Source organism: Magnolia sinica, chromosome 3, assembly GCF_029962835.1.
Source record: "Magnolia sinica isolate HGM2019 chromosome 3, MsV1, whole genome shotgun sequence".
Classification (NCBI taxonomy): domain Eukaryota; kingdom Viridiplantae; phylum Streptophyta; class Magnoliopsida; order Magnoliales; family Magnoliaceae; genus Magnolia; species Magnolia sinica.
Window position 1 is genome coordinate 59,908,400 of NC_080575.1, and position 26,617 is coordinate 59,935,016.

Here is a 26,617-nt window from a genome sequence, read left to right on the forward strand (position 1 = left end):
ATCTTTTCACACACTCCCTGTATCTCTCGTGTAACGCCACGTATGGCCTCTATATTAACTTTTTCTTGAAGTCAGAAATGAGTACAAAACACGTAACCGGGAAATATGGCCTGCAGAGCTTGGGGGATCATGTGGACGCCGGTTAGGGGCAAGTTGCGTCCACCATCAATTAAGAGTACATGTCTGCAGTACACGTAGCATACAGGTGATCCTGTTCCTTCTATTCAAATATCCGGTCTAATATAGGACGCGTCCAATAACAAAATCTTAAATTTATCCACAAGGTGAAATAAAAAAAACCACCGTTAGCACTGAGAATAGAAGGGTTAATTAGAGGTTTATATGGTCCAGTCAGAAATCGTTTATGGCTTTGATCAAACAACGTTGGGTGATACGATTTAAACCGGTGGGCTTCGTGTACGAGTATGTGACGCGTCATCAATCGTCATACGGGCACAGTCGCAGGCTGCATGCGTGGGAACGAACACATTCCGGCAGCGCATCACAAATTCCCTATTGCGCACTAAATGCCCCCAGCCCCTTTGTTGCCATGCGCTAGAAGATCCCAGCCTTCTGTACGGCGTAACCCCCCCCCCCTGTTCCTTTTCTTCTTCTACAATGGCGAGCGGAAGCTTAGGTGCGGGAACTGCTGCTCCACCCACAACTTTCCCAGTCTTTATAGATACCAATCTCGATACCCATCTCGCCATGGCCGTCTCAGCCGACGATACCGTCGCCGATCTCAAAAGTAAGCTGGAAGATGATTTCTCCCATTCAGGCTATTTCCTTCATTCAGGCCTCTGTCGGTTTTTCCTCTATGACTAGAACCTTTTCTTAATCATCATCATCATGGTCTAAGCCTTATCCTAATTAATTGGGGTCGGCTACATGAATCATGTTATGCCATTCCACTCTATCAAGGGCTAGACCTGGATTCATAGTAAAAGTTATGACATAAGTTTGATGCTTGCCAGCAACTTGACACAAGCCACCGGCTAGGGACCTACAATGAGGGCACAAACTCCCACATTCTCACTATAATAGACTATTACACTAGGTTGCTTATAATCAAGTGATATCTAATAGTCTATTTGATGCAACCAAATGCTACCGTGCTGATTGATCAAGATTCGAAAAAAAGGCCCACATCTCATGTGAGCACACTCCGCACGTGTGTACAAGAAAAGGACCACCTTCCTTTTTTAACCATCCTCACTTTCCGTTTTTCTCAAATTTCTAGATTATGAAATCTGATCTTTCTTTTATATCTTTATTTTTAGGCAGGGAATAATCTTAAATATTTTTTTTTTTATCTAAGTATCTTCTTATTTTAGAAAGCTTTGTTACTTAGGTGCTTTCCTATTTCATAAATTCTTATTTTAGGTATTTTCTCAAATATAAAAGCTTCGTTACCTAGGTGCTTTCCTATTTCATAGATTTTTAGATTTCATATCTTTTATTACAGATTGTAAGGTTGATTATAAATAGGACTTCTGTGCTATGGAATAACACAACTTGATCAATATTCTATTTATGAAATTTTCTTCTTTTCTCTACGGTGGCTGTTGAAGGAAGGGAAAGTGATCTCTAGTTCTAGACTAGAGGACTGTTGAGCTTGCTCACAGTCTTGCATTTTTGATTTCTAGCATCCGGCTAGAGGATTGTTGGATCTTTTCCACAATCTCTTTATTTTCTTATTGATTTATTTGCTTTCCCTTTCGGGTTTGCATTAATTGGTATCAAAGCAAGTTCTACTCTTGGGAAATGAAAAAAAATGTCATGGATTGGAAGATGTTCTCATGTGTTGTGCAATTATCCCTATTCAGACTCCAATGCCTTTCCATATCCATCGTGCTATTCTTATCCAAGTTACTTCGATGATCAAGATCGCCATTCATATCATCTTGAGTCATACCCATTTCCATATGTGCCTTATGGTGTTTCCTTTCAACACCCCTCCCCACATGCTGGTTATCCAAAAGCATCCTATCGCACGGAAATGTCAGTGATGCCTACGAGTATTCAAAAGATGTGGAAGGAGAACTTGCAGGAGTTCAAGAAGGAGCTTAAAGCATCCAAGGAAGATATTGCAAATGAATTCAAGGAGCTCAAGGAGTTCATGAGAGCTTGCTTTGAGCCCTTGATTGAACAAGAACAACTTTATGGGCTTCAATATGTTTTATTTAGCATTCTAAGGAATGGCGTAGTTATAGATAGTGTGGCAACCCAAAAGGAATCCTCCTTTGGGTTGGTTGATGGATCAATGGTTATATCGGAGGAAATTCAAGTAAAACCAAAAGATTAGCTGACGAATGATCCAATCGAAGAGACAGAAGGTTTAACAAATATAGACGATCTGATGGTCAAAGAGATGGATAATGCTACAATCATAGTAGCAAACTCCATAAAGGTCAACACAATAGTAGCATCTCAATATCAACTAAGGTATGCAAATCGAAAGACAACTGTGACTAGTGGGTCACAATCGATGCCTAGAATATGGAAGACCAACCGGAAGCAAAAGAAAAGATGGTTCATGTTTCAACACCATATCATGCACCGGCTACCCGTTAGGTGTGTAGGTCTCCACCATCAACTACCAGCGAAGCCGAAGAAGACGCGCTACAAACGAGGATCTTTGCAGGAGATTATGACTACCAATTTAAACTCGAGGACGAGTTGTTTTCAAAGCCGGGTGGAATTGATGCACCCAAATGGCCACACGTGCCGATTGATCAAGATTCAAAGAAAAGGCCCGCATCTCATGCGAGCACACTCCGCACGTGTGTACAAGAAAATGACCACCTTCCTTTTTTTAACCATCCTCACTTTCCATTTTTCTCAAATTTCTAGATCAGGAAATCTGCTCTTTCTTTCATATCTTTATTTTTAGGCAGAGAATAATCTTAAATATTTTCTTATTTATGTATCTTCTTATTTTAGAAAGCTTTGTTACTTAGGTGCTTTTCTATTTCATAGATTTTTAGATTTCATATCTTTTATTACAGATTGTAAGGTTGATTATAAATAGGACTTGTCCTATGGAATAACACAACATGATCAATATTCTCTTTATGAAATTTTCTTCTTTTCTCTACGGTGGTTGTTGAAGGGAGGGAAAGTGATATCTAGTTCTAGACTAAAGGACTGTTGAACTTGCTAACAGTCTTGCATTTGTAATCTCTAGCATCCGGCTAGGGGATTGTTGGATCTTTTCCACAATCTCTTTATTTTCTTATTGATTTATTTGCTTTCCCTTTCGGGTTTGCGTTACTATTACATAGGTTGATTACAATCAACGAGTTGTTTCCATTGTTTCCCTTAAACTGCATTACACCATGTGATTCTTCCCAATGTTTCCCACTATATTTTCCATATCCCAAGGGTGTGATACACCAGCACTTTAAAATTGATGACATATATATCACGCTGAGGGGTGTGTGCATGCTTGTGCGTGCGGTGCATTATATACATACATTCATATGTGTGTATTATGTGTACGATGTATATATGCTTAGGTGTGTGTGTTATACATACATTCAAATATGTGTATCTATGCATGCATGTATGTATATGTTTGGATTTTTGTCTTGGGCTGGGGGGTTTCTTTCACACCATTAATTGTGTGAAAGCCCTCTCTTTTTGTTGATGATGGAATTGATTGTCTATGTTGGTTGTGTTGTGCGCACATGCACATTCCTTTGCTTCGGTGCTCTACCATTTAATTGTGTGAAAAAGTCCTTTCTTTTCATTGATAGCGGTTGTGGCATTCGGCTTGGGTTTGCAAATTCTTAATTACCATGAGGTGAGGAGTAACTTTTGAATATGGAAGTTGATGACTTGTACAAGTCAATTAAGATATATATGAAAGAATGGTTCAAAAAATGTTGTTCTATTATGTGAAACGGGTGGATGTATGAAGTTAATGGTTTTATTACTAACTTTTTAGTTAAAAGTCCTAGTTGCATAGTGTTTAGGCCTATCGATATATTAGTCACTTCTAACAACACAAATAATCAATTGCTATTGCTTGAGTCTATTATTGTTGAAGTTGGGGGAGAGAATGTAGTGCAAGTTACATAGATAGTGGATTTGCATATGTGAAGACATTTAGGGATGATTTGTAAAACATTCGAGTATAACCCTAGGACCCAAGTTCTTGACCACTCGAAGACTCGAAAATTATGTGTCCAAGTTTACTGAGCAACATCCAAATACTTCCTTCTAATAATGCCTTCTCTCCTTTCACTTTTTGCCAATTCCCTCAAGTTTGGCTCGTTTGTAATTGTATGAACCTTTTGTTCAGGTGTTGATACCACTTCAAATCACTATTAGATTCATGCTATCTGCTTCTATATTTTCTAACATTTTTCGATACCTACACTTTACCACTGATACGCCTAAATTCCATTTCACTTCTCGTTTATGGGCTTGTTATTCTTTGATTCCTTTATTCCATTTTAAGATTTTGATGTAAGCCCAAGGCTTGTTGGAGGGCCCAACATATGTTGATTTTGGGTGTTTGTTTCTAGATTCGGGGCCTAACTGTCAAGGACTGTAATTTACTATTTTTGGAAGATATGGGGGCTGTTTTGAAGAATTGATTCAGAAGAATCGATTTAAGATTTTGAGGATTATTTCCTATATTTGCTTTTACTGCTTTTAGGGTTATTGCTATCTTAAGTAGATTAGATTGATTTGAAAATCAATCTCATAGTTCAGGATTTTAATTAAAGATTTGTAGGGATTTTATCTTATGTCTTTTGGGTCTATAAAAGGGGTTTCGTGTAGGAGGGAGGGAATTCCGGTTGTCTGTTTTGAAGTACTTGTAAGTGAAGAAGTTTTAGTTATAATAGATTTGTTTTATTCCTCTATACTTTAAATTTTTGTGGGTGTATTCTTCACCCATTCTTGCAATTCGGGTCTCGAAACCTTATTGATTCGATAATCATGTTGCATCATTTTAGTATCAAAGTAGTTGATCATTATGGGAAATTTGGCTCTACATCATCTCCTAATGGCTACAAAAAAGGGTGACATCAAGGTGTTCCAAAACAGTAACGGTGGCCGTAACGGCCACCACCGTTACCATCATGATACGGGCCGTAACGGCTGTCACGACCCTTTTTTGTGTTTTGAAAAAATTGTTAATGGACCGTTACGGGCCATTACGGGGTTGTTATTGCTTGTTTTTTCTGTAACAGCCGTTACGGCTATTTCAACCCCGTAACGCGTAACGGTTATGACCGTTACCATTACGTAACGACCGTTACGTAACCGATTTTGAATACCTTGGGTGACGTATGAAGAGTTTGTGCAAGTAATGTAATTGATCCGCACATTCACAGATCGAGTAGATCAACTCACATACACGGTAGGTGATGTCACTAGTAAAGTGGGAGAGCTCTGGCATGGAGGGTATCAAGAGACCAAAGTTGGAGTACGTGGATACGCAGGGCAAAGTCCCCGCCAAGTCCTAATCAACAATGGGCGGCCTCGAATCTTTCGATTGTTTGGACGCGAGAAAGAACTCGTAGTTAGGCAGAAATTCGAGAATTCCATGGCTGGTTGCATGTCGACGAATTCATAGATTGGTTATGCAAGGTGGAAAAGTTGTTCAAGTGCATGGAAATCATGGACAATTGGAAAGTTAAATTAGTAACAATGAATTTATCCGATCACATATTAGTATGGTGGGGGATGATCTCCAAGTCGAAAAAATCTATTAAGGTAAGGAGAAAGTAAATTCTTGGAAAAAGATAAAAAAGAACTTAAAAAGGTTGTTCCTACCTATGACTTATGCTTGTGACGTCTATTAGTGATGTCACAATCTATGTCAAAGGAATAAATCAGTGAATGAATGCAAGGAGGAATTCCATACCTTGAATCACGGACGGAGTTATGTGAGTATGAAGACCAAATAATTCATACACACTTTTGTTAAAACGGAGGAGATAATCAATTGGTGACTTTTTGAAGAGTGATGATTTTATTAGATGGCCACTAGCAAAAACTAGCGGCAAAGTATACAAAGGAAAACAAAAGAAAACCCACCAGCCACTAGTGACTGGGGCTTACACCCGAGAAGAACTAGAATCTTTCTAATTGGCAACCAACATTAAAACCGGAGTGGAGGGACTTATAGGACTTAACCGAAAAGCTACTCGAGCTATGCCTTCTGCACACCATGGAGTCAGCCCCCTCAACTAGGAGAACAAGTTGCAATCGTGCCAAGAGGGTGACGAGCTTGTCCACCTCATTATCCGAGAGATGTCTCCTACACAATGGGGACTAAGAGACAGAAGAACTGCAAGAGACTTTAACGCCTTCGAAGGGAGCCAGGTGGGCTAGGTTAGGGAAATCAATGCAAAGGTGAACGTCACCTCTCCATAAATCTTGCCAGAAGTTGACTCTAGAGTCTAGATCCATCCCCCATTGAAAAGGATATGAATCCGAAACTCCGATCTACTACTCGCAATCAATTTCCAAACATATGAGGCCCTATACAAGGACGATCTCATAGTTTCCCATCCACCCTCTTGCAGACTATACTTACCTTGCCATGATTTCTCACCAAAAGCTCCTTTCTTCTATACCAAAGCGCCACAACCATTTGTCGAGGAGAGCTACATTCATGCTTCCCAAGTCCTGCACTCCCGCCCCACCTTGAGACACATATATGCAAACCTCCTCCCATTTAAGCAAATGGAACTTGATACTTCCTCAGATCCCCTCCAAAGAAAATTCCTTCTCAAGTTGTCCAAACTTCCTTTAACCGCTTGGAGGCATTTGAAAAGAGGCATCAAATATAACGACATGTTGGATAGGATCACTTTAATAAGGGTAAGACGACTGCCAAGAAATAGTTATCTGCGCTTCCATCTAGATAACTTCCTTTTGACTCTCTCAATGACCTTGTCCCAATGATGCGTAGTTGGCGTATCAATACATAGTGGAAACTCAAAATAAGTAGAGCGAAAGGAGCCATCTTTGCACCAAAAAATCGATGCTACGTGTGGGACATCTTTAGCGAGATCGATACCCAACATCTTGCTTTTACCTATGTTGATCTTCAAGCCAAATACTGCTTCAAAACACATGACCACATTTCGTAAGTCTTCAACCATTATAGGATCCACCTTGCAAAAAATGATAGTATTGTTCGCAACTTGAAGATGAGATATCCAATCTCCCAGTTTAGCAACCTAGAAGCCACTAAAAGGCTTGATTCTTGGCCCTTGGCTAGCATGTGACTAAAAGCTTTCCCAACAACAAGAAAAAGATGGGCTGTCATCAATGATAGGGTAGGATGCTAGTTTTCCATGTTAGATGACTACAAGACCTCTTATAGGTTGAGGGGATTGTAGGCCAATGTCCAACAATGAAGCCAGACTCCAATCCAGGGGGACTTGGTTATGAACGGAGGACTAGTGCACTTAAGACGAGAGAAAGCAACACTCCTTTCACATGCTTCAAGTGTCAATAGCAAGGACATCGCTCTTCAATGTCCTATACATTAGTCTTGTAGTTAAAGTAAACTTAGCCGACGAAGAAGAATATGTTGAAGACACGATCGTATGCGAATGAAAGCAAAGGTTGATGTAGAGTATGAAGAACATTCACATGATGATGGGGTGCCTGCATGTTAGGGTAGATGCAGCGAGCATGTCTGGAATAGTGTGGAGGCGTTGGTAATCCAACAAATACTGCTATTGGCGCCTCGGGTAATTGATGAGGGCCAATGGTTGCAACATAATGTCTTTGGCACTACTTGCACTTCTGGTAGGAAGATATTCACGAGTTTAGATATTGTCTCACAAGAAATGGTGGATAAATTAAAACTTAGGACATAAGTATTCACGTGCATACAAGCATTGTTTGAATTATCTTTGACATTATCAAAATATCTCCGATATTATCATTATCTCCAGCTTGGCGATACCGATAACATCGATAGCGATATTGATAACACCATTAGTATTAGAAATTCCAAGCATCAACAATGTATTGCTAAGTACCGCCAACAAATCGATATCGCCAATATTTTCAATTGTGTAAATTCCAGGCGTCGCTTGTATTACTTATGTATCAATATCACCAATATTTCCAACTGTGTAAATTCTAGGTGATGCTTATATGCATCAAATATTTCAATAATATCGCCTACGTAGAGATATCACAGAAAGTTTGTTTATTAAAAAAAATTCTATTTCAAATTTTTTTTATGAGCACATTTTGTATGCAGTTTTCAATTTGTCGTTGTTAATATTGATAATATCTTAGTATTATCATTATCGCAACATGCACGATATCAAGATCACAATCTTTTGTTTCATTTCCCATTGTTTATGATTTCTTTACAAAATATCATAAGTTGTCAATATTTTGCAATATTGATGGATGTTTGGATGGAAGGTTGGATGGATGGGATGGTTAACAAAGCCTGCAAATGGTTCTTACGACAACACACATGCTTTTAAGCCCCCATTAAATGGAAACTTATTGTGTATATATTCTTTTGCAAATTTTTTATTCCTAAATATGCAAATATGTGTATTTTAGCATCTCTCAAAGTTTCATCGGAAATTCTACCAGTTTTCCCATGTTTTTTCGCATTTCTGGCTATCAGCGATATTGTCGGTGATATCAATATTGTTTCTGTATTGCGACCAACGAAACTTGTAGCGATACCGATACTTTAAACACTGCATACAAGATCTGTTTGTTGAAGAATGGGGGTGAAATCTCCATTAACTTCATGTGCTTCGGTTTTTTTTTTTTTTTGGATGTAACTAGGATGGGCTGTGGTGTGACGTGGTCTCCATGCATGCATGCCACATTTTGTTGATGAGACTGTAGTTGTGGGACCAGGTTATGGTACATTTGACTTGGCTAACATGTATTGCTTCATTAAGTTGTGTTAATATCACATTTTACCCAATGAAACACCTTCACGTCTGATAAAGAAGAGGGTAAAAAATCATTCGAAGAAGAAACTAATGAGATCGGTATCATTTGTCTTAGTTGCAAAAAAAGAAGTAAAACAATAAGATGTTCCACCTCCCATGCATAAGCTCTTTTGTAAATATCAATTCTTGGTGCTTGAAGAACTCCCAGTTGGACTTCCTCCTATGAGGAACATTCAATGCCATATTGACTTGGTTTAGGCTCGAACATTCTTGCGCATTAACTAATGAGTCTGGCCAAACAAGCTGAGCTCCTACCAATTGAATGGTCCATTGTAAGGAAGTTCAAAAGAAAGAAAAAGAAGATAAAGAAGTGAAAGGAGGATATCAAAGAGGGCGAGCCAAGTACTGAGAAGTTGTGAGCGAACATTCGGAAGAAAATATATAAACACAACTTTTTTATGCTTTATTTCTAAAAGAAAGGTTCCAAGGGGAACTAACATCAAGCCGAAGTCTAAGAAGATTGGGCCATACAAAAGAGGAAGTTGGATGACAACATCAATGAGATTGAGTTGCCATATTACTTGGATATCTTGCTAACTTGCAATGTGGCAGATTTGTAAGTACTGTGGTGAGATGCCGGCAAGATGAAGTTATTGTTGATATGGATCACGGCCAACGAATTGAAGAGATTGAATCCAAAACCATGTTGCTGGTATGAAGCGTCTAACTCACCAGAGCCGGGTTCTTTGTAATCCGAGGGGAATTGATGTAGGCCCAAGGCCCACCGTAGGGCCCAACATGTGCTGATTTTGGGTTGTTTGTTGCTAGATATGGGGATTAATTTTGTAGTTGTGATTATTGATTTTGAGGATTGTTTCCTTGATTTACTTTTACTATTTTTAGGTTTATTGTTATATTTGGTAGATTAGATTGATTTGATATCAATTAGATTTGTTGGGAAATCAATCTTAGTTGGGGGTTTTAATTAAAGATTCGTAGGGGTTTTACCTCATCTCTCTTGTCTATAAAGGGGTGTTGGTTTAGGAGGTGGGTAGGGAAGTCCAATTGTCTAAGTTTCAAAGTACTTGTAAGTGAATTGGTTTTAATAAAGTTGTTTTATTCTGCTCTACTCGAAATTCTTGTGAGCGTATTCTTCATCCATTCTTGCAGTCAGGGTATAAAATCCTTATTGATTTGACAACCGGGTTGCATCGGTTTTGACTTTTGACTTTTGGCTTTTGAGTTATGTGTTGTTTTTTTTTGAAGGATGACTAAATTCTTGTATTACTTCACTCAATGTCTGAGTGTTTTTTTCTTTGAGTTTCTTGATTCCCTTACTCCCTTACTAGATTCTTGTATTACTAGTGTTTTTTCTTTGAGTTTCTTGATTCCCTTACTCCCTTACTAGATTCTTGTATTACTAGTGTTTTTTCTGAGTATCATTGATTCATAACAGTACTGAACGATGGTCTGGTACATGTATTGCAGTCAGAGGGAAGCATTGGGGAGACTTCGGAAAATGTTGGAATTTTTCTGTGAAACATCAGGAGATGTTAAAAAGATGCATGGTTACACACTTAGGAATAAAAAACGTTACTAAAAAAGCTATGCACATTAGTTTTCCATTGTTTAGGAGAGAAAACAATGTGTTGTTGGACAAAACTATGCTCTGAAATCCCTCTTTGATCACAAATTCTCCCCCAAATTCATGTTTTGATGTGAAACAACTTGATTTGTGTTGTTAAAATACATCTAAAAAGAGAATCCTGAAAGAAATGGGTAAAAATTCATTTGTCTTAATGTCTCTGATTTACGGTGGTTTGAGGTGAAATATTTCAAATACTGCAAATATAGCCCAAATATGGTGATCTATCGGCCAAATATCACAAAAATTATATGATACTTGCAAAATTTCGCAAATATTGCAACGTATATGGGCACTTTGATACATGAGAATTTTGCAAATATTTTTGAGATTTCATATTGCCCATGTGTGATATCGATAATATTGGCCGATACCATCCATAAATTGATCACTGCCTTAATATAATTACTTCTGTAAACATTTAAAGTATACAAGTCAAAGCTTCTTGATAGGCTGATACAAAACTTAAGCATCCTTTTAATAGCCAATGGTCACCATGACCTTTTGGATAACCGATCGATGAGGCATATAAAGAATTCTGATTGTCACTCTTGTAAGTTTATCAGCTGCATAGTGGTAGGTGTCATGAATGTGCTTGATCCTCTTTTTAACTATGTATTGGCTGTAACGTGGGAGATTTTTCCAATGCAGCAATTGGCAAATTTGTAGGGATCAGTTCTCAGTTGGAAAGCTCATTTTCTATTAATATCTCACTTTCCAATCAGGTTTCAAGATCTTCGAAACTATATTTTTCCTCATGATAATGCTATGGCATGGCTTGGACAATCTATTAAATAATAAATGTCATTACTATGTGTGTACCGTGACATTTAGTGACATTTATTCAGGACATTTCTCTGGTTTCAATTGTCTTAGGTGATCCTTGGGGGAGATTTGGTGGCCATTAAATTTTTGTTGCTACATAATTAATGTAGTATATATATTTATTCAATATACAGAATTATACAAAAGAGATGTAGCAAAATCAAATATACATGTAATATCAGTGTATAAAAATAACTTATTATCCCCTTACCTAGACGATGACAATTTTAACTTTATACGTATGGTGCATATTGTACCTTGGTTTTGGGCATTTGCTGAGGTGGCATCCTTGAGGCCTAATCTTCTGCCTTGGTGTACAATTCACCTCCCAAGCTGCTTGTGACTAGAAGCTATACCACATCCAAGTGCCTAGGTCACATAGTTGCCATGGCAAGCACTTGAAACAACAATGCATCATGATCGTGAATCCTCTTTGAGGCAAAAACAACGAATGTTCTTTGAATTGACAAAAGTTCTGTAGATTGTCTAGATATCCAATTTCTTTGGTTCCAGCTTAAAATGGCTTACGTTTCTACATACCATTTATATCTACACGTGCCTTATTTGAATGCTACAATTTTAAGAATTTTCAGTGCATTTTTTTGTACTACTTTTGGGTCATTGTGATTGAAATTTATCATCAGGGTATCTGAATCTACATTTTTTTCTACCGTTCTCTTGTTTTCCTCACCTTTGTTATGTTTTCCTTCCGTTGAATGAAGAAATGTTACAAACTGTGTGCAGGGCAAGTAATGATAGAACACGCTCTTTGCTTTCCTGACATTGGGGAGATTGCTGTTTGTGCAGTGAAGGTATACCTCACAGACATTCATCGTTAAAAATCAAGGAAGTTGGAACATCTATTTTTGAGAAGAAAAGTTGGAAACTTTAAATCCCACATGCATATTTTATGCTGTTTATTATGTTTTGCGTCGTATCTTCATGTCCTGTTATTTTTACTGCAACCATGGCCCGTCATCAGTTATCACGCTTGTTGATTCTGCCAAATTTCTGGCATTTTCATAGCTATTCTTTGACATTAAGTAGTTCTGCATTATCTGATCCTAGCAGGTAAGGCGCAGGTCATGCTTCTATCACCTATCAGACGCTATGCTTGTTAGAAGTGCGTTTGATGGGATTAAAGGAACTTGGTATGTTCACATGGACGCTGCTTCAACATGCTTGACGAAAAACCAAGTGAGGTCCAGTGAAAACCCTTCAAGACTGGAGAGTGGAGGGCTGGAAAAGGAGCCTCATGCATTAGAGACTGGGGCCTGCAAGTTTCTGGATAGTTTTGCAGGACGAACTCAGAGTTGTGTCCTGAATGGCCCTTCAACTGCTGAAAATCTTCTTCAACTTCAACCTGATTCTGGCACTGCATTGCCTGGTTATTGTGAAAAGCCAGTGCCGTGTGATCCTCCTCACAGAACATCAGGAGTTCCTGATGATCCCAAATGTGGAAGTAGCCACATTGAGAACCAACAAGTTCTCACCAGCAGCCAGTTTGATCCCATTGACAAAGAGATAGCAGCAGCCAAAAACTTAAACCTGGGAGCAGAAGATTCACGTGCTGAATTGTGTGTATCCCCATTTGAAATTATTGAAAGGTCAGATTCTGAAATGCTGAAAGTACACAATCCAGTCAGTGAAAGAAACGGAGCCTTGGAAGCTCATGTTCCATTAAAAGAAAATGTCAGAGATTCGGAGCAGGGAGTTGGCAGGGACGAAGTGCCATCGGCATCTTTGGTTCCCAACAAGGGGGAAAAATTCAAGAAAAGTAGGGATTTGCAAATTGATAACAGCATGGGAGAGACTTTGCAGCCTGTATCTGTTCCAGAGAAAAAGAGGAAGAGGGGAAAGAAAAAGGAAGCTTTTCAGAGACCTGCTGAAAATAATTCAAGTAGTGATGCTAGAGCTGGTGCACATGGTCAAGATGCGTCTGAATTAGAAAATGCTAACTTAAAGGAGTTATCCAGTAAACCTCTGAATGATGACTGTTCATCACCCCAGAATCTTGTTGAAATGAAAAGGAAGAAAATATCTTTGAAATTTCAAAATGGAGTAGATTGTGAAGCTCCTGACAAAAATGGATTGTCTGCAGTGCCTCTCCTGGTAAGTGGGGCCGATGATGTGATTACATCAAAGGATACTGTTGCTGGAACTGGTGTTGGTTCTCTTGTGGCGATTGGTACAGATGATACTGTTGTTTGCAGTGTGGAAATTGAGAAGGATGCTCTGGGAGAAGCCTTTGGAGGGAAAAAAGGGAAGAAGCTGAAGAAGCACCACACTGTTACTGCTATTCCACCTTTAGTTGAAGTACTAGAGAATATTACTTGGAATATGACACCTTCGCTACACGAGAATGTTACTGTTGCTGATGCTGCTATTGGCAATCATCAGACTGCTGAACCTGATAGTCACGCATCTAGTGCACCTCAGTGTATGAGTACATCAAGCAAAACTGTTGGTAGAATGGTGGACTCCGTCATGGGTATCAATATGGATAAATTTGACACAGGTAAGGCAGAAACTGAAATGGGTGCATCAGGGCAAGCAAAGGCATACGGAGAGAAGAAAGCAAAGAAGTCAAGGAAACATCGTGCAGTTAGTTCAGAAGGCCCGAACCCACCTTCAGTTGAAGGTCCTGAAAATGTCACGGGGGATACTACACCTCTGCAACTATTGGCTGAAGTAATCGTTAGTGACACAAATAATATGACAGCTTTGCAACATGAGAATGTCACCCTTGCTGATGACAATATCGGCATCCATCAAAATGGTGAACCCAACCCTGCATCATCAACTGCTCCCCAAGATATTGGTAAAGCAGCTGCTGCTGAAACTGTGATGGAGTCTCTCATGGCCACCAATCTGAATGAAATTGCGGGGACCGAGGCAGAGGCCAAGATGGATGCATCAACACAAGTAGTCGCATCTGGAGATAAAAAAGCGAGGAAGCCGAGGAGGCGTCGTGGTGCTAGTTCAAGAAGCCTCAACCCACCTTCAGTTGAAGAACATGGCAATGCCACTGGGGATACTATGACTTCTAGGTATGGGAATTTCACCCTTGGTGATGACAGTACTGGCATTCATCAGTTTGATAGAACCGGAAAAGTGGTTAATACCCTGTCAAAGAACGAAGAACTTAAATTGACAACATTAGACACAAGTAATTCGAAGAATGAATCCTTGGGTATGGAGAAAGCAGAAACAGGTAAAGATAGGACTGGCACTTTGAAGTTGCTGGAGGCCTCCAAAATTATAGAAGCTGGGGATATCAAAGATAGAAAAGGAAAGAAGTCAAAGAAAACTCATAGTGCTGGTACAACGAGCCATGTTGAAGATGCCACTCCTTTGGATTCTGATAAAGATTTTGATAATAAAGAACATGGTGATGTAACTAAGGAAGTGGCTAATGGCTTGTCACAGGCGGAAAAGAGAGAAACACCGGAAACAGAAATTTCAAATAATCAGTTGCCATGCCTTGACAAGGAAGCAGATAACGCGAGTAGAGATGAGGTCACTCTGTTAAACACAGCTAGAGTCTCTGGAGTTGAAGAGACTACAGAGTTTAGAGATGAGAAAGGAAGAAAGAAGTTGAAGAAAGCACCAGCTTCCACTGCATTGGGCACATCTGAACCGTTGATGAATCAGCATGACAGTGGTTCTATAGATCCTGCACCTTCCAGCCACACGAACAATGCCATGGGTGACATGCAAAATCTTGATATCCATCACACTGATGAAAATGAGAAAGAGGAGAATGCTTTGCCTAGAAAAACGAAGAAAATGAAGTCAGGAAATATAAATTTAAAGGATCCTTTATCTGGATCTACGTCACAAGGGAAGAAGGATACTCGGACCAAGGTTGATACTATTGATTGTAATTTTGAGGGGAGGCATCCCAAGGCCAATGTGAGAGACAAAGTCTCTTGTGTAGATAGCTCTATGAATGTAGCTAATGATAGTAGGGTCAACTTCAAAAGGTTCTTTGTGCCTGAAAAAGAGCAGCAACTGTCTGTTGACTCTGCTGAAGATGTAGCATCTAGGGAAGCTCCAAAGAAATCACACAAAGAGAGAACTAATAAGCCTACAAGAAAACCTAATTCTCAATCTCAAGATGTGTTTTGTTCAGAGAGCCCCTCCAATTCACGTGATCGCCCCAAGCGTAGAAAGAAAACACAAGATAGCAATGCGGATGCTGTTGAAATTGAAGGACCCTTATCAAAGGATGAGCAGGGCAAACATGCGCTGCATGGTCATGATAATTTTGTGGCTCCAAAGAGAAGCAAATCCTCAAGGGCAAAGGTTAGCAATGCTTCTGGAAACAATACCTCCGTGCATGTGTTTGCAGTTGAGGGTTTGAAAGAAAATGATGCAAACCAGGCCACATCAGGTGGTATTACTGATTTAGGGGACACAATTTATGCTAGTAGATTGGGTAGGCATGTTGTGTCACCTTCCAACCGTTACCGTGTGGCAGTTAGAAAGGTCCCTAGTAAGAAAGTCGGGGAAGTATTGGACAATTCAGACGTAGAGAAGAGCTTGCTAGCTTCTTCAGACTCGATATTCAAGCATATTAGTAGTGAAAGTTCTCAAGATGATGGTGAAGTAAATGATTCTGATGCAACCACCATTAGTCATTCGAATGATTCCTCTACATCTGCTTATACGGATGGAGAACAGGAAGGAGCACACTCGAAACCTGCATCACCAAAAAACCAGTTAAACATGGATTCACCAGGAACTGGTACATCTTAATCCTCTTGCTTCTGGACATTTTACTAGGAGCGATGTTTATCCTTGTTCACAGTTGGAATGAATGGAGTTTGATTTGTCATATCATTATTAGTTGTGAAAATTATGCATTTATGAATGGCAATCTGAGTGCATACAATGATGCAACCACGACAGGAAATTGCTTGCATTTCTTAGTTCAATGCTTCTTTCCAGTTTCTTTTTCTTTTCTTGTCTTATTATTATTATTTTTTTCCAACTGCCAGTAAGTACCGAGGGACTGCTGAACTCACAAGTTGCTAAATGCAATTTTCGTGCATTTTGGAGCTTTTTAGTCAAACAAGTAAAATAGGAGGCACTTGTTTTGAATCACAGTGAATTTTGCCAGGATCAGTGATCCCATCCGTCTCTCTCCGTCTGTTGCTGTATCAAATGTTTTAAATATCGACAATAACGGCTGATATATCCCTTTTTTAATTTTTTAATTTTTAATTTTTTAATTACTTGTGATCTTATATATTCATTTGACGAAATTACAGGAGATTCGGGTGGGCCTCACAAAAAGGGGCGAAGGCCTCACCTATCCTATTAAGCGAAAACACAAATACTTACAAAGAAGAGAAAAAGCAACTAGTTACATCGACCCAATCGAATAGCTCCAATTCCCACCTTATCAAGAAAATAGGAGCCCTTAGCAAGGGCGGAAGATCAGCTGCAGACTGAAACTCGGTCTGGCCTGGGGTGCCGCTACCAAACTTGGCAAGGCCGTCCGCCACACCTTTTGCCTCTCTCGGTGTGAAGGAGATCTTGAGGGTGGCTCGGTTCTTGAGGCGCGAAAATTTAGCCCACAGATACCAATATGCCCAGCCAGGGGTGCCATCGTTGTTCAGAAGGTCCACTAGGCAGCTAGAGTCACTAGCCATGACAATGTATGAGAAGCTCTTCGATATGGCCATGTCCAGTCCTTCGACAAGAGAGGTGGTTTCAGCCATAAAATTAGTTTCGATTCCATAATTCGAGGCAAATGCAAAAATGAAATCCCCGTTACTGTCTCTACATATCCCACCCCTACCTGATTGGCTCGGATTACCCCTGGCCGATCCATCAACATTGATTTTGACCCAACCCGCATCTGGCCTGGACCATTTAACAATCTCAGGTTTGCTGGAAAATCTGGGAATGCACCTGATAACGACTGATATGTCCCATGATGTATCTTGTATCCCACCTGTGCGGTTCGAAACGCATAGGTAGTGCCGATATATCCCACATGTTCGATCCGGTGAGCATTTTCAATTTTTGATCCTCTTTTTTTTTGCTGAAATTATTTAAATCAGTGTCAAATGGTTACAAATTCATTGGTTCTTCATGTTCTGAATGAAAAATCATGTAATTGGAGCTTTGATTTCAATATCCATTGGTTCTTCATAATTTTTTTCCTCAAAAATTTCCTTCAACAATCTGTCAATTGAGACTAATTTTGAAGTATTAAGGAGTATTTGATTAAATGATAATCAGATACACTCTAATTTTAAAATTTGAGTGTAGGTGGTTCGATTTGGGAAAAAATTGGGAAAATTCAAAATTTCTCCTAAATTGCTTGCTATGTTGCACTCCAAACATGAAATCAAGTATTGATGAGGGTCGATCTACTAATTTGTTAAGTCATTGTCAATTTTTGGAAAATAAAATTCATATTTTAATTAAAAAGTTTGTTTTTTTATTTTTATTTTTAAAAAGTTTCCCTTCAACCAACTGTCAATTGAGACTAATTTTGAAGTATTTAGGAGTGTTTGATGAAATGATCATCACATACACTCTAAATGTTATGCATTCAATTTCAATATAGTTGCATTAGCTCAGTTAGACAATGTATAACTTAGGACCCTATACAAAGGAAACCTATTATGTGCACATCTTTTTTGAGATGTTATGATTTAAAGGTGTATTAAAGTCTTTTTTAACAATCCCTGAAGTTTCATTGAAAAATCCAACCATTTTCCCAATGTTTCCCCATGTTTCCCAAAACGTGCGATAAATTACCCGATACAAATGATATATTTCCCATGCGATAATTGATACGTATTTGTATCTCAAGGATGCGATACGTAAGGTGATACTGATATTTCGTACACTAGCTGTATCCGTTTATTTAGTTAACTTTTACTGGTCTATTGCGGTTTTACTTGTTCTTTTAGGCTCGAGAGTAACCGTGTTCGATGAACTTATCCAATTTTGTACCACATCACTTGTCATTTGATTAGTTTTTCATTTCTTAGCTTAGATTCACATTAATTATTTTATAAGGCATTGAGTTCACTATATATATATATATATATATATATATATATATATATATATTTCAGGCATCCACTTGCCATGTTTTCTTCTCATTCTTTTGTAGGAAGATCGTCTAGAATATTCTAATAGCCATTTGATACGGAGGAGTTTCACCTAGCAATTGGGATTTGGGAAGACTTATCACTGTGATTGCGTTGATTTCCGAATAGGTAGATTGCTAAAATACAATTTAATGAGTTAAAATATTTTCAAGGACTTGATTGATGGCCTATGTTTTAGTTAATGACATGAATTAGTTGGTACGAGGCGTAGATAGTACTAATGATGATGATGATGATGAATCATTTTCAAAGTATCAACATTATTAGTGGATCTCCCGCTAGGTGATGCAAAGTTCATGTGGTCAAATGGGCAAGAAAGGGCTATAATTTCCAGAGTTGATAGGTTTTTGTAGAGCTAGACACCGAGTCGAATTGAGTCGAGTTGGGCTTGGCTCGGCTCGGTTCGATCAACAACCACACCTAGTTCGAGTTTGGTTTGGCTCGGTGACTGAGCCCGTTTGGCCAGCTTGACTCAGCTTGGTCAGTAGCTCGGGCCAGACGGGGAGGCTCGTCACCCCAGCATAGGCCGATAACTCAAACATGGTGTTCCATAAAACCATGCCTGACTCATGAGTCTTTGTAGGATCTTAACAGACTAATGTTTATAAATGGACTTAGATCCAATGGTAACAATGGTATCTCATATTTCATCGAACGTTGTATAATCATCAAGCATATAAATGATCAACTTTACATTAGACTGACCTGATCAACTAAGGAGAACTCTGAAAAAACTGACATTGGGTGCAAAGCATCCCATGTTGTTCCGACTATTGTTGGTCATCCATGTTTAACTTCGTTCAACCATATAAGCCAGGATCGCCAACCCAAAGCAGGCCATCCACTTACATAAACAATTTGCAGAGATCAATCTAACACGACAACAATTTAGACGATCAAATACGTTATCATAATTATAAGAAAAATTAATACCACACCAGGGTATATCAATTGAACACATGTACAAACCAATATAATACAATCTACATCAACTACACTTAACAAATGGCATAAATGAGTTCTAACATTAGAAATTTCATATTGATCAACCATTTCATCAAACACGTTGGCTGCCAACGACAAATAATAGTAGGGTTGCAATAATAAGCTAATTCAAGTACGCATAACATATAAACTTCTAACGACAATATATAATCATTATTTAACACTATCAATGGTTGATAAAAGAAAACCTAGAAGGAATGATATGCACCTTAGTAGGGTCTCGAGCGACCTAATCGCACTTGGGGTTGGGATTTTTGGGGAAATCACTAAATCCTAAATCAATTTAAAGGAATACCATTAATAAGAGTTGAGTTCTTGCTTGAACTTTTGAGCCGAGTTCAAGTTCAAGTCACTTCTCTTCCTTCCTCTCCTTTCTCTTTTCTTTTCGTTATTTCTATTGATTCTCAGATGGCAACAAAGCTTTGAGGGTCAAGCTCTCTATCGAGTATTTGAACCAAGTCAAGGAGGATGAGATTAAGCGGAGGGGAGATCAAGAACCATGTGGCTTAGAGAAGGTGGCAAAAATACGAAGTCCTTTCATAGCATTGCTAGTGCTCAGGCTAGGCATATAAAATTCATAGCGTGGTGGTGAATGGAAGAAGGGTAGAAGGAAAACTCCAAGTTAACGAATCCATTGTTAGTTCTACAACTTCTATTTAATCAAATTTCAGATGCGGAAGCTTTATGCAGGGATAAAGTCCCTGGTCTGGATAGGTTCCCTATGGCCTTCTTTCAGGTCCTACGGGAAGTTGTGAAGGGTAATATGATGAATTTCTTATCCGAGTTCATCAAAAAATGATATAAAAAAGGGACAATTCTTAGTTCTAGACCTCAACTGTGGACATAACCATCTAGTTTCAACTGTTCCAGAAGAACTCATACTACATGAAAGCTTGTTGTTAAAAACGACACCATACCATGATACTAAGGATTATTGAATGTTCAAATATTCATTTGAATAAGTCTTTATTCATCGATTCTAATATTTCCTAAAATATATTGCATTGAAATTTTCAATCTCGACGATTGAAAATCATTATTATTTGATCAAGCAGCCCAGAGGCAGATTGTCATTGGATCTTGGTGTTTCGTTCATAGCCCTTATATTGAAAGTGGAGATCTTGACTAAAATTTTAGCCTCTAGGTTGATGGTGGTCCTTGCAAGTGCTATTTCAAAGGTCCAATGTGCATTTGTAGTAAGAAGACATCTTGGAGACCATGTTTATGGCTTGCGAGGTCACATATATGAGGCACAGGGAAGGGAAAAATTGCATACTTTACAATTTTGTTGTTTTTTTGGGGGGGCGGGTGGGGGGAGGAGCTTTTGTTTGTTGTGGTGGCAAAAGTGCTTAGTAGAATGTTGTGAAGAGGCCAAGTGGTCTGTCTCATTCATGGGTTCATTGTGCTATGCATATTGCTAATAATCCAGTGTCCCATGAGAGAATCAAGCACATAGAGGTCGGCTGCCACTTCATTCGGAAAGGTTCTCTCAATAAGAAATTTTCACTCAATATATTTCATCCCATGATCAGATTGTAGATTTATTCACCAAAGCACTTGGTAAGTTTTAGTTTGAAAAGCTTATATCCAAGTTGGACATGTATGATATCCATGCTTCAGCTTGAGGGGGAGTGTTAAATGTTAAATGGTCCCACAGTTGGACTCTTTGGGCTGTTGGGCTTTATTGTACATATTTGGGTAGAGTTTAGGCTCATATGATAATCTCTCTTTGCATTGCTTAAGCAAGGAGGGTACTTTTCAATTTTTAAGTGAAAGCCTAGATAAAATAAAAGATGTGGGGATGTGGGAAGGTATTCCCATTTCAGCCGTTCCACACCTCTCTTCTTTCCTCTCCTTTCTCTTTTCTTTTCGTTATTTCTACTGATTCTATGATTTTACACTATCCAAGACCCTTATACCTGCTCCTTCCTAGTTGATACCTCTTCTCATTTTGAAAGATGAAAATTTTGCTTTCCTCCATCCCACTCCACAAGAAGTCACCCCTTAGGTTTTCTGATCTATCAAAGGACAGGCGATGAGCACTTGAAAAGAGACATGAAGTAGAGGGGCATGTTCGAGAAGGTCGCTTTGATTAACATCAGACGATCACCTAAAGAAAGATGTCAACTCTTCCACCTTGAAAGCTTCCTCTTGACCTGTTTTATTACCTTGTCGAAAAGATGCGTGGTTGGTTTTCCAATACGTGAAGGAAGGCTTGTTTTCCTTTCAACCTGTTTTATTACCTTGTCCAGATGGATTGGAGAAGAGATGTCCTGAAGATGAAGTTTCCTATCAAGGAAAGCCATGGTCATTACCTGGTTGGCAGATAGTTAACAATTCGGCGTATGACAAAAATATGGTATGGTAAAAGATTGAGTATTATTTGGTGTAGATGCTGAATAATATGGTTTTTTAAAATTCCGCTGTAAAAAATGGAAACGCTGAAAAGTTGATGATGGATATGTTCGGGTATAAATAATAAGGTTTTCCTTGAAAAGTTCAGTACCAAAAAAATTCAATATATTTTTTTTATATTGAGAATTATAATTACTACTTTAGGCAAGACTAATGTGACTAGTTTGGCACCATTTAGAAATGGTGATTACTCTTCCAAATGTACATGGGGCATAGGTGAATGGCATATGGATTGTCTCTGAGATCCAATCATCAATGGAGCATAACCTAAAAATTGCACACTGATGGTAACCATCTCATTTTACCCTTGACATTTGGACAGCTCGCTATTTTACTTTTGACCATTTATTTGATTATTGATACCAATCAATTATAAATAATAAATAATTCAAATTTAACTGTCCAATTGAGTCCAAAATTTGAATTGACCATCCATAAAAAAATTATACAAGTCGAACTAAAAAATGGTCAACATTCTGACTACTAAATCCAAATTTGACAAACAAATGGCCACCAATCAGAGGTTAAGATTTTGATTTTAGGGGCACCACCACCCTACCATGGTGGCTTCCAACAATTTGGTCAGTTCACTCTTAGTTAGCCTGTAATGCCTATGGATTTTTTGCTTGCATGGCTATTAACCATTACACCCTACCAAAGTATCAAATAACTATAATAGCTTTGGAGGAAAAAACTTCGAGACTGGCAGCAGAGTATGATGAATGATATTTTGGGACTTAGAAATTGCACACCAAACTCAAGTAGTTAAAATAGAACTGTCTAAATTATGGGTCTTTGTTTAGATGTATCATGAACAAAAATTAACCTTATTCGACTATCCCACTATCGGATTGGTAAAAATTTATTCCACAATTAAAACTTTGAAAATCTAATTGTCCTATTTCAACAAAAGTGTTCACAAATCAAAGGCTAGGGTAGCTCAACCAATTTGATTTTGGGATTGTGACTTCGCAACAAGTGGGTTCAATAATTTAGTTAGTTCAATTTGAATTGATGCATGCCACATGTACAATTTCTGAGCACATACATATCAAGCATTATACTATGGTACAATTTCTGAGCACATACATATCAAGCATTACACTCTACCATAGTATAAAAAAAACTCCCCTCTTCCCTTTTCAACATGGGGGGAGGGAAATTGGCAACCAATGAGCTGTCATTTGATTTAGAGAGTTGAGGGAAGTGCAAAATATGTTGGTTCACTAAGCCGTTCTATTGAATAGGTTAGGGCTTTTTTCTAAGCACACCGTATTATAAGTGAATACGTATAAAAACACGTATTATATGTGTTCTATATGTTAAAGATAAGAAATCTGCAAGTTAATCCATATCTTTGAATTATCCAATGTATTAAGGCTTGTTTGTTTTGCCAATTACAACAGTAAAGGAAATGGGCTATGAGAATTACTTGTCTAGTGACATTAGTTGCATTTGACCACAATAATGGCACCAATTACATTATTTGGTTTATTGTGGTAAAAAATGTAATGATCGCAATTTTACATCACTTCAATGTCAAATCAACATTGAAATAAATTGATGTTGGTGGGTGGATTGGAGTTTCTACTACAATATAATATAAATTTGTAATGATTACAAATTTCTTTACTTGTCTCATATTACATCTGTATTTGACCCTCGAAATATTTGCCATAAATACCAGTTTAAACAAATGTTGTAAAATAGTAATGATGGCCAATTTATGTTACTTTACCACAGAAGTTGGCCAAACAAACGTGCCCTAAACGTTTTTCACAAAAACATTAAATGCACGTATAATACGTTTATTTTCTGATTCTGGTGTGGCCTTCCGAGCATGCATGGCTTTATTGCCCCCCCCCCCCCCCGCCCGCCCCAAATTCTTCTCATGACACTCGACTAATTAGGAAATGCTTCCATTCTCCCTCCACTTTTTCTCCATCATGTAACTCTTGTTTGTGCAATTCCTTAATTTCCCTTCCCCTTTTCATAGCTTATTGAAGGAATAAGACTCAGTGACTCAGGCATGCCTTTTCACTTGTCCTTCATAAACTTAATGCATAAAAGTCCTCTTTGTCGTCACCAAGGTGTTCCATATCCGTTACGATATGAACATAAAGGCTGATACGTATAGGTAAAGGCCGTGACCGTTATGCGATACGGGGATGAAATGGGGCAGTTGGTTTTTTTATGGTTCGTATCGATCGTTACGGGGGCCGTAACGGCTGTTACGGGCCATAACGACTGTTACCCTTGTAATGGTTGAAAAACGATCATTTTTTTATTTATTTAAATCAAATTTCTCCTCATTATTTCACTTTTCTCATTCCAAAAACTCTCCCAGATAATTCTATATAGCAGATTTCAACCACTCCTACTGTTAAAGTCCCTTTATATACATTGATTCACTATATCCTCTAAAGGCTCAAGCTTTTAGAGTAGGTGGTTGTTTGACATGGTATCAGAGCAGAATGTCAAGTTTCGAATCCCGGGAGCAGCAAATATGCTTCCGTAATATATTTTCTCACGGGAGGCCATTTTTTATGGTGTGAGTGTCCCTCCACCCTTGCCCAATATGTTCCCATGCGGATCTCCACCCTGCACATGTGGGAGAGTATTAAAGTCGCTTAATGTACATTGATTCAGCATCCTCTAAAGGCTTGAGCTTTTAGAGCAAGTGGTTATTTGACACTTATTACAGTTTTTAGGATTAAAATCGTATATTGAAGCAATTTGAGCAAATAGAAGCTCCGAGGGCCATTTTTTTTTTTTTTGAAAATTGAAGAAAGTGGTATTATGCATTTTTTCCTCGATTGTTAGCTTTAATGCTTAATTGTGATGTGTTAACATTAAAGACAACCATGTTCATAAATTCACCAGACAACACGACACAACATTCACTAAAGAGTGGATTGTTATGCTACCATAAACATGTTGAAACAAATGAATACATATTTACAATATTTACATTATTATGTATTTTTAAAATATTTTTCTAGTTTTTTTAGGCAAAAATATGTTTTCAACTGTTACGAGGGTTGTAATGGTCATTACACCCCTGTACTATATTGGCCGTTACGACCAATACCCGTATCGGTAATGGTTATGACCATTATGACCACCGTTACCGATACGGAATACCTTGGTCGTCACTGAATGAAACTCTTTAACTTCTTTCCCAATGCAAATCAACAATCCACAAGCCGGTTGTTTTTCGTTTCTCTTTAGCCGATAACACCAGCTATTTACCATATTGATTGATTGCATCTGCGTTGAGATCTCCTCTTCCTAGATGCGATCTGCCCTATAGTTTGTCCCTTGACAAAACAAAATTCTCACTCAATGCTCGGTATGAGCTATGAAGAGGAGATAACACCAGCTTTTTACCCATACCCATACCCATACCCATTCATTGCAACTTTTCCATTTCTCTTTAGGAGATAGCACCAACCTTTTACCCATACCCATTGCATCTGCATTGACATCTCTTCCTAGATGTGATTCACCTAATAGTTCTTAACAAAACAAAATTCCTCACTACATGCTTAATATGAGCTATGAAGAGGATGTTAGTGCACTGATTTGTGCATCTTATTTGTCAATAATGTGAGTTCATGTGTCATGTAGTCAGTTGAACCCTTTGAAGCTGAAGACCAAAGACACAAGAGCACATGAGCATCACGGAGCAAAGAACAGGTAAATGCATTACCTTGGTGACCCTAACCCTTGACCTAAAACAATCCATTGAACCTCTAGATGATCCTGACCTAATATGTAAATCTTGTTGATTATCCCTTAGCCTTAGGAGCTTAATTGGAACATGATAAGTAAGACTATAAGAGATGCAAAGTTGCTGTGAAATCGTATGCCCAAAATAGCAGTCTTTCGAGTGGGTGCTTGATTTCATCAAGCATACCTCGTGATGGGGACATAACGTGCACACACACACGCACGCCCCCCTCCCTACGCACGTACGCAAGGAGGAGGGACCCACCGTCGATCTGGCTTGATGACGACGTCCAGGGAGGGCCTCCTAATTAGAAGACGGAGTTTTGGTTTAAAAGAGTGGGCCCGATAGTCAAGTAAAGCCCATCATGGGATCTCATGATCGTGGCCCACTAGTCAGATTAAGTTCATATTTTAGGTTTTGATTATTTATGTTATTTAGAATATCATGAACGCTTTAGATTTCTTTGGTTAGTTTTTATTTTGGTTTACTTCATCGCCAAGTAGTAGGTTGCACACATGGCGCGAGTTTTGGGTACAGGGTTTTCCTATAAATAGGCACCCCTTGTAGTTCTTTTGATTCATTGAAGTTGAATAAAAATTTTTGCGTGTTTTTTTTCTACTCTCTGAGTTTCTGAGTTGTGGAAAAATTCAAAGTGGGTGCGAAGCCCTCCCTTTCCGAAGGGCTAACTACTGTGGTGCGAAGCCACGTTTATCCCAATCCGCCCCCATGTTCTTCCATCCATATCTCTCACCTTCTACAATCATTCTTGCTTCAAATCCACTTGTTTTTGCAACCGTTCTCTTTCCTACAGCCAGTTCCAGAATCTGGCCCTGCAGGAGGGCTGAAACTTCGACGGAGCACCACGCCCCGACCTCACGTCGGATTGCCACGAGCTTTGGAGGGTTGGAAGTCCCCCCTTGGCTGACTAGGGTCAAGGAAGCTGTTT

General features: G+C 38.7%; 1 protein-coding gene across 9 annotated transcripts in view; it reads left to right on the plus strand.

Annotated features, from left to right (window-relative positions):
• Nucleotides 1-297: 297 nt before the first annotated feature.
• The window catches only part of LOC131239945 (uncharacterized), an 84,206-nt gene continuing 57,886 nt past the window's right edge, over nucleotides 298-26,617 (plus strand). For 4 of the 9 annotated variants that reach the window (XR_009168505.1, XR_009168506.1, XR_009168507.1 and 1 more), the window contains exons 1-3: nucleotides 300-748; nucleotides 12,124-12,191; nucleotides 12,451-16,129. Coding sequence is in view for 5 of the 9 variants with exons in the window: in XM_058237899.1 (XP_058093882.1) it covers nucleotides 619-748; nucleotides 12,124-12,191; nucleotides 12,451-16,129 (3,877 nt within the window). In the remaining 4 variants the exon portion in view is untranslated. Of the gene's footprint in view, nucleotides 749-12,123; nucleotides 12,192-12,450; nucleotides 16,130-26,617 lie in introns of all 9 variants that reach the window. The other 5 variants (XR_009168504.1, XM_058237898.1, XM_058237897.1 and 2 more) reach the window with 5 other exon arrangements.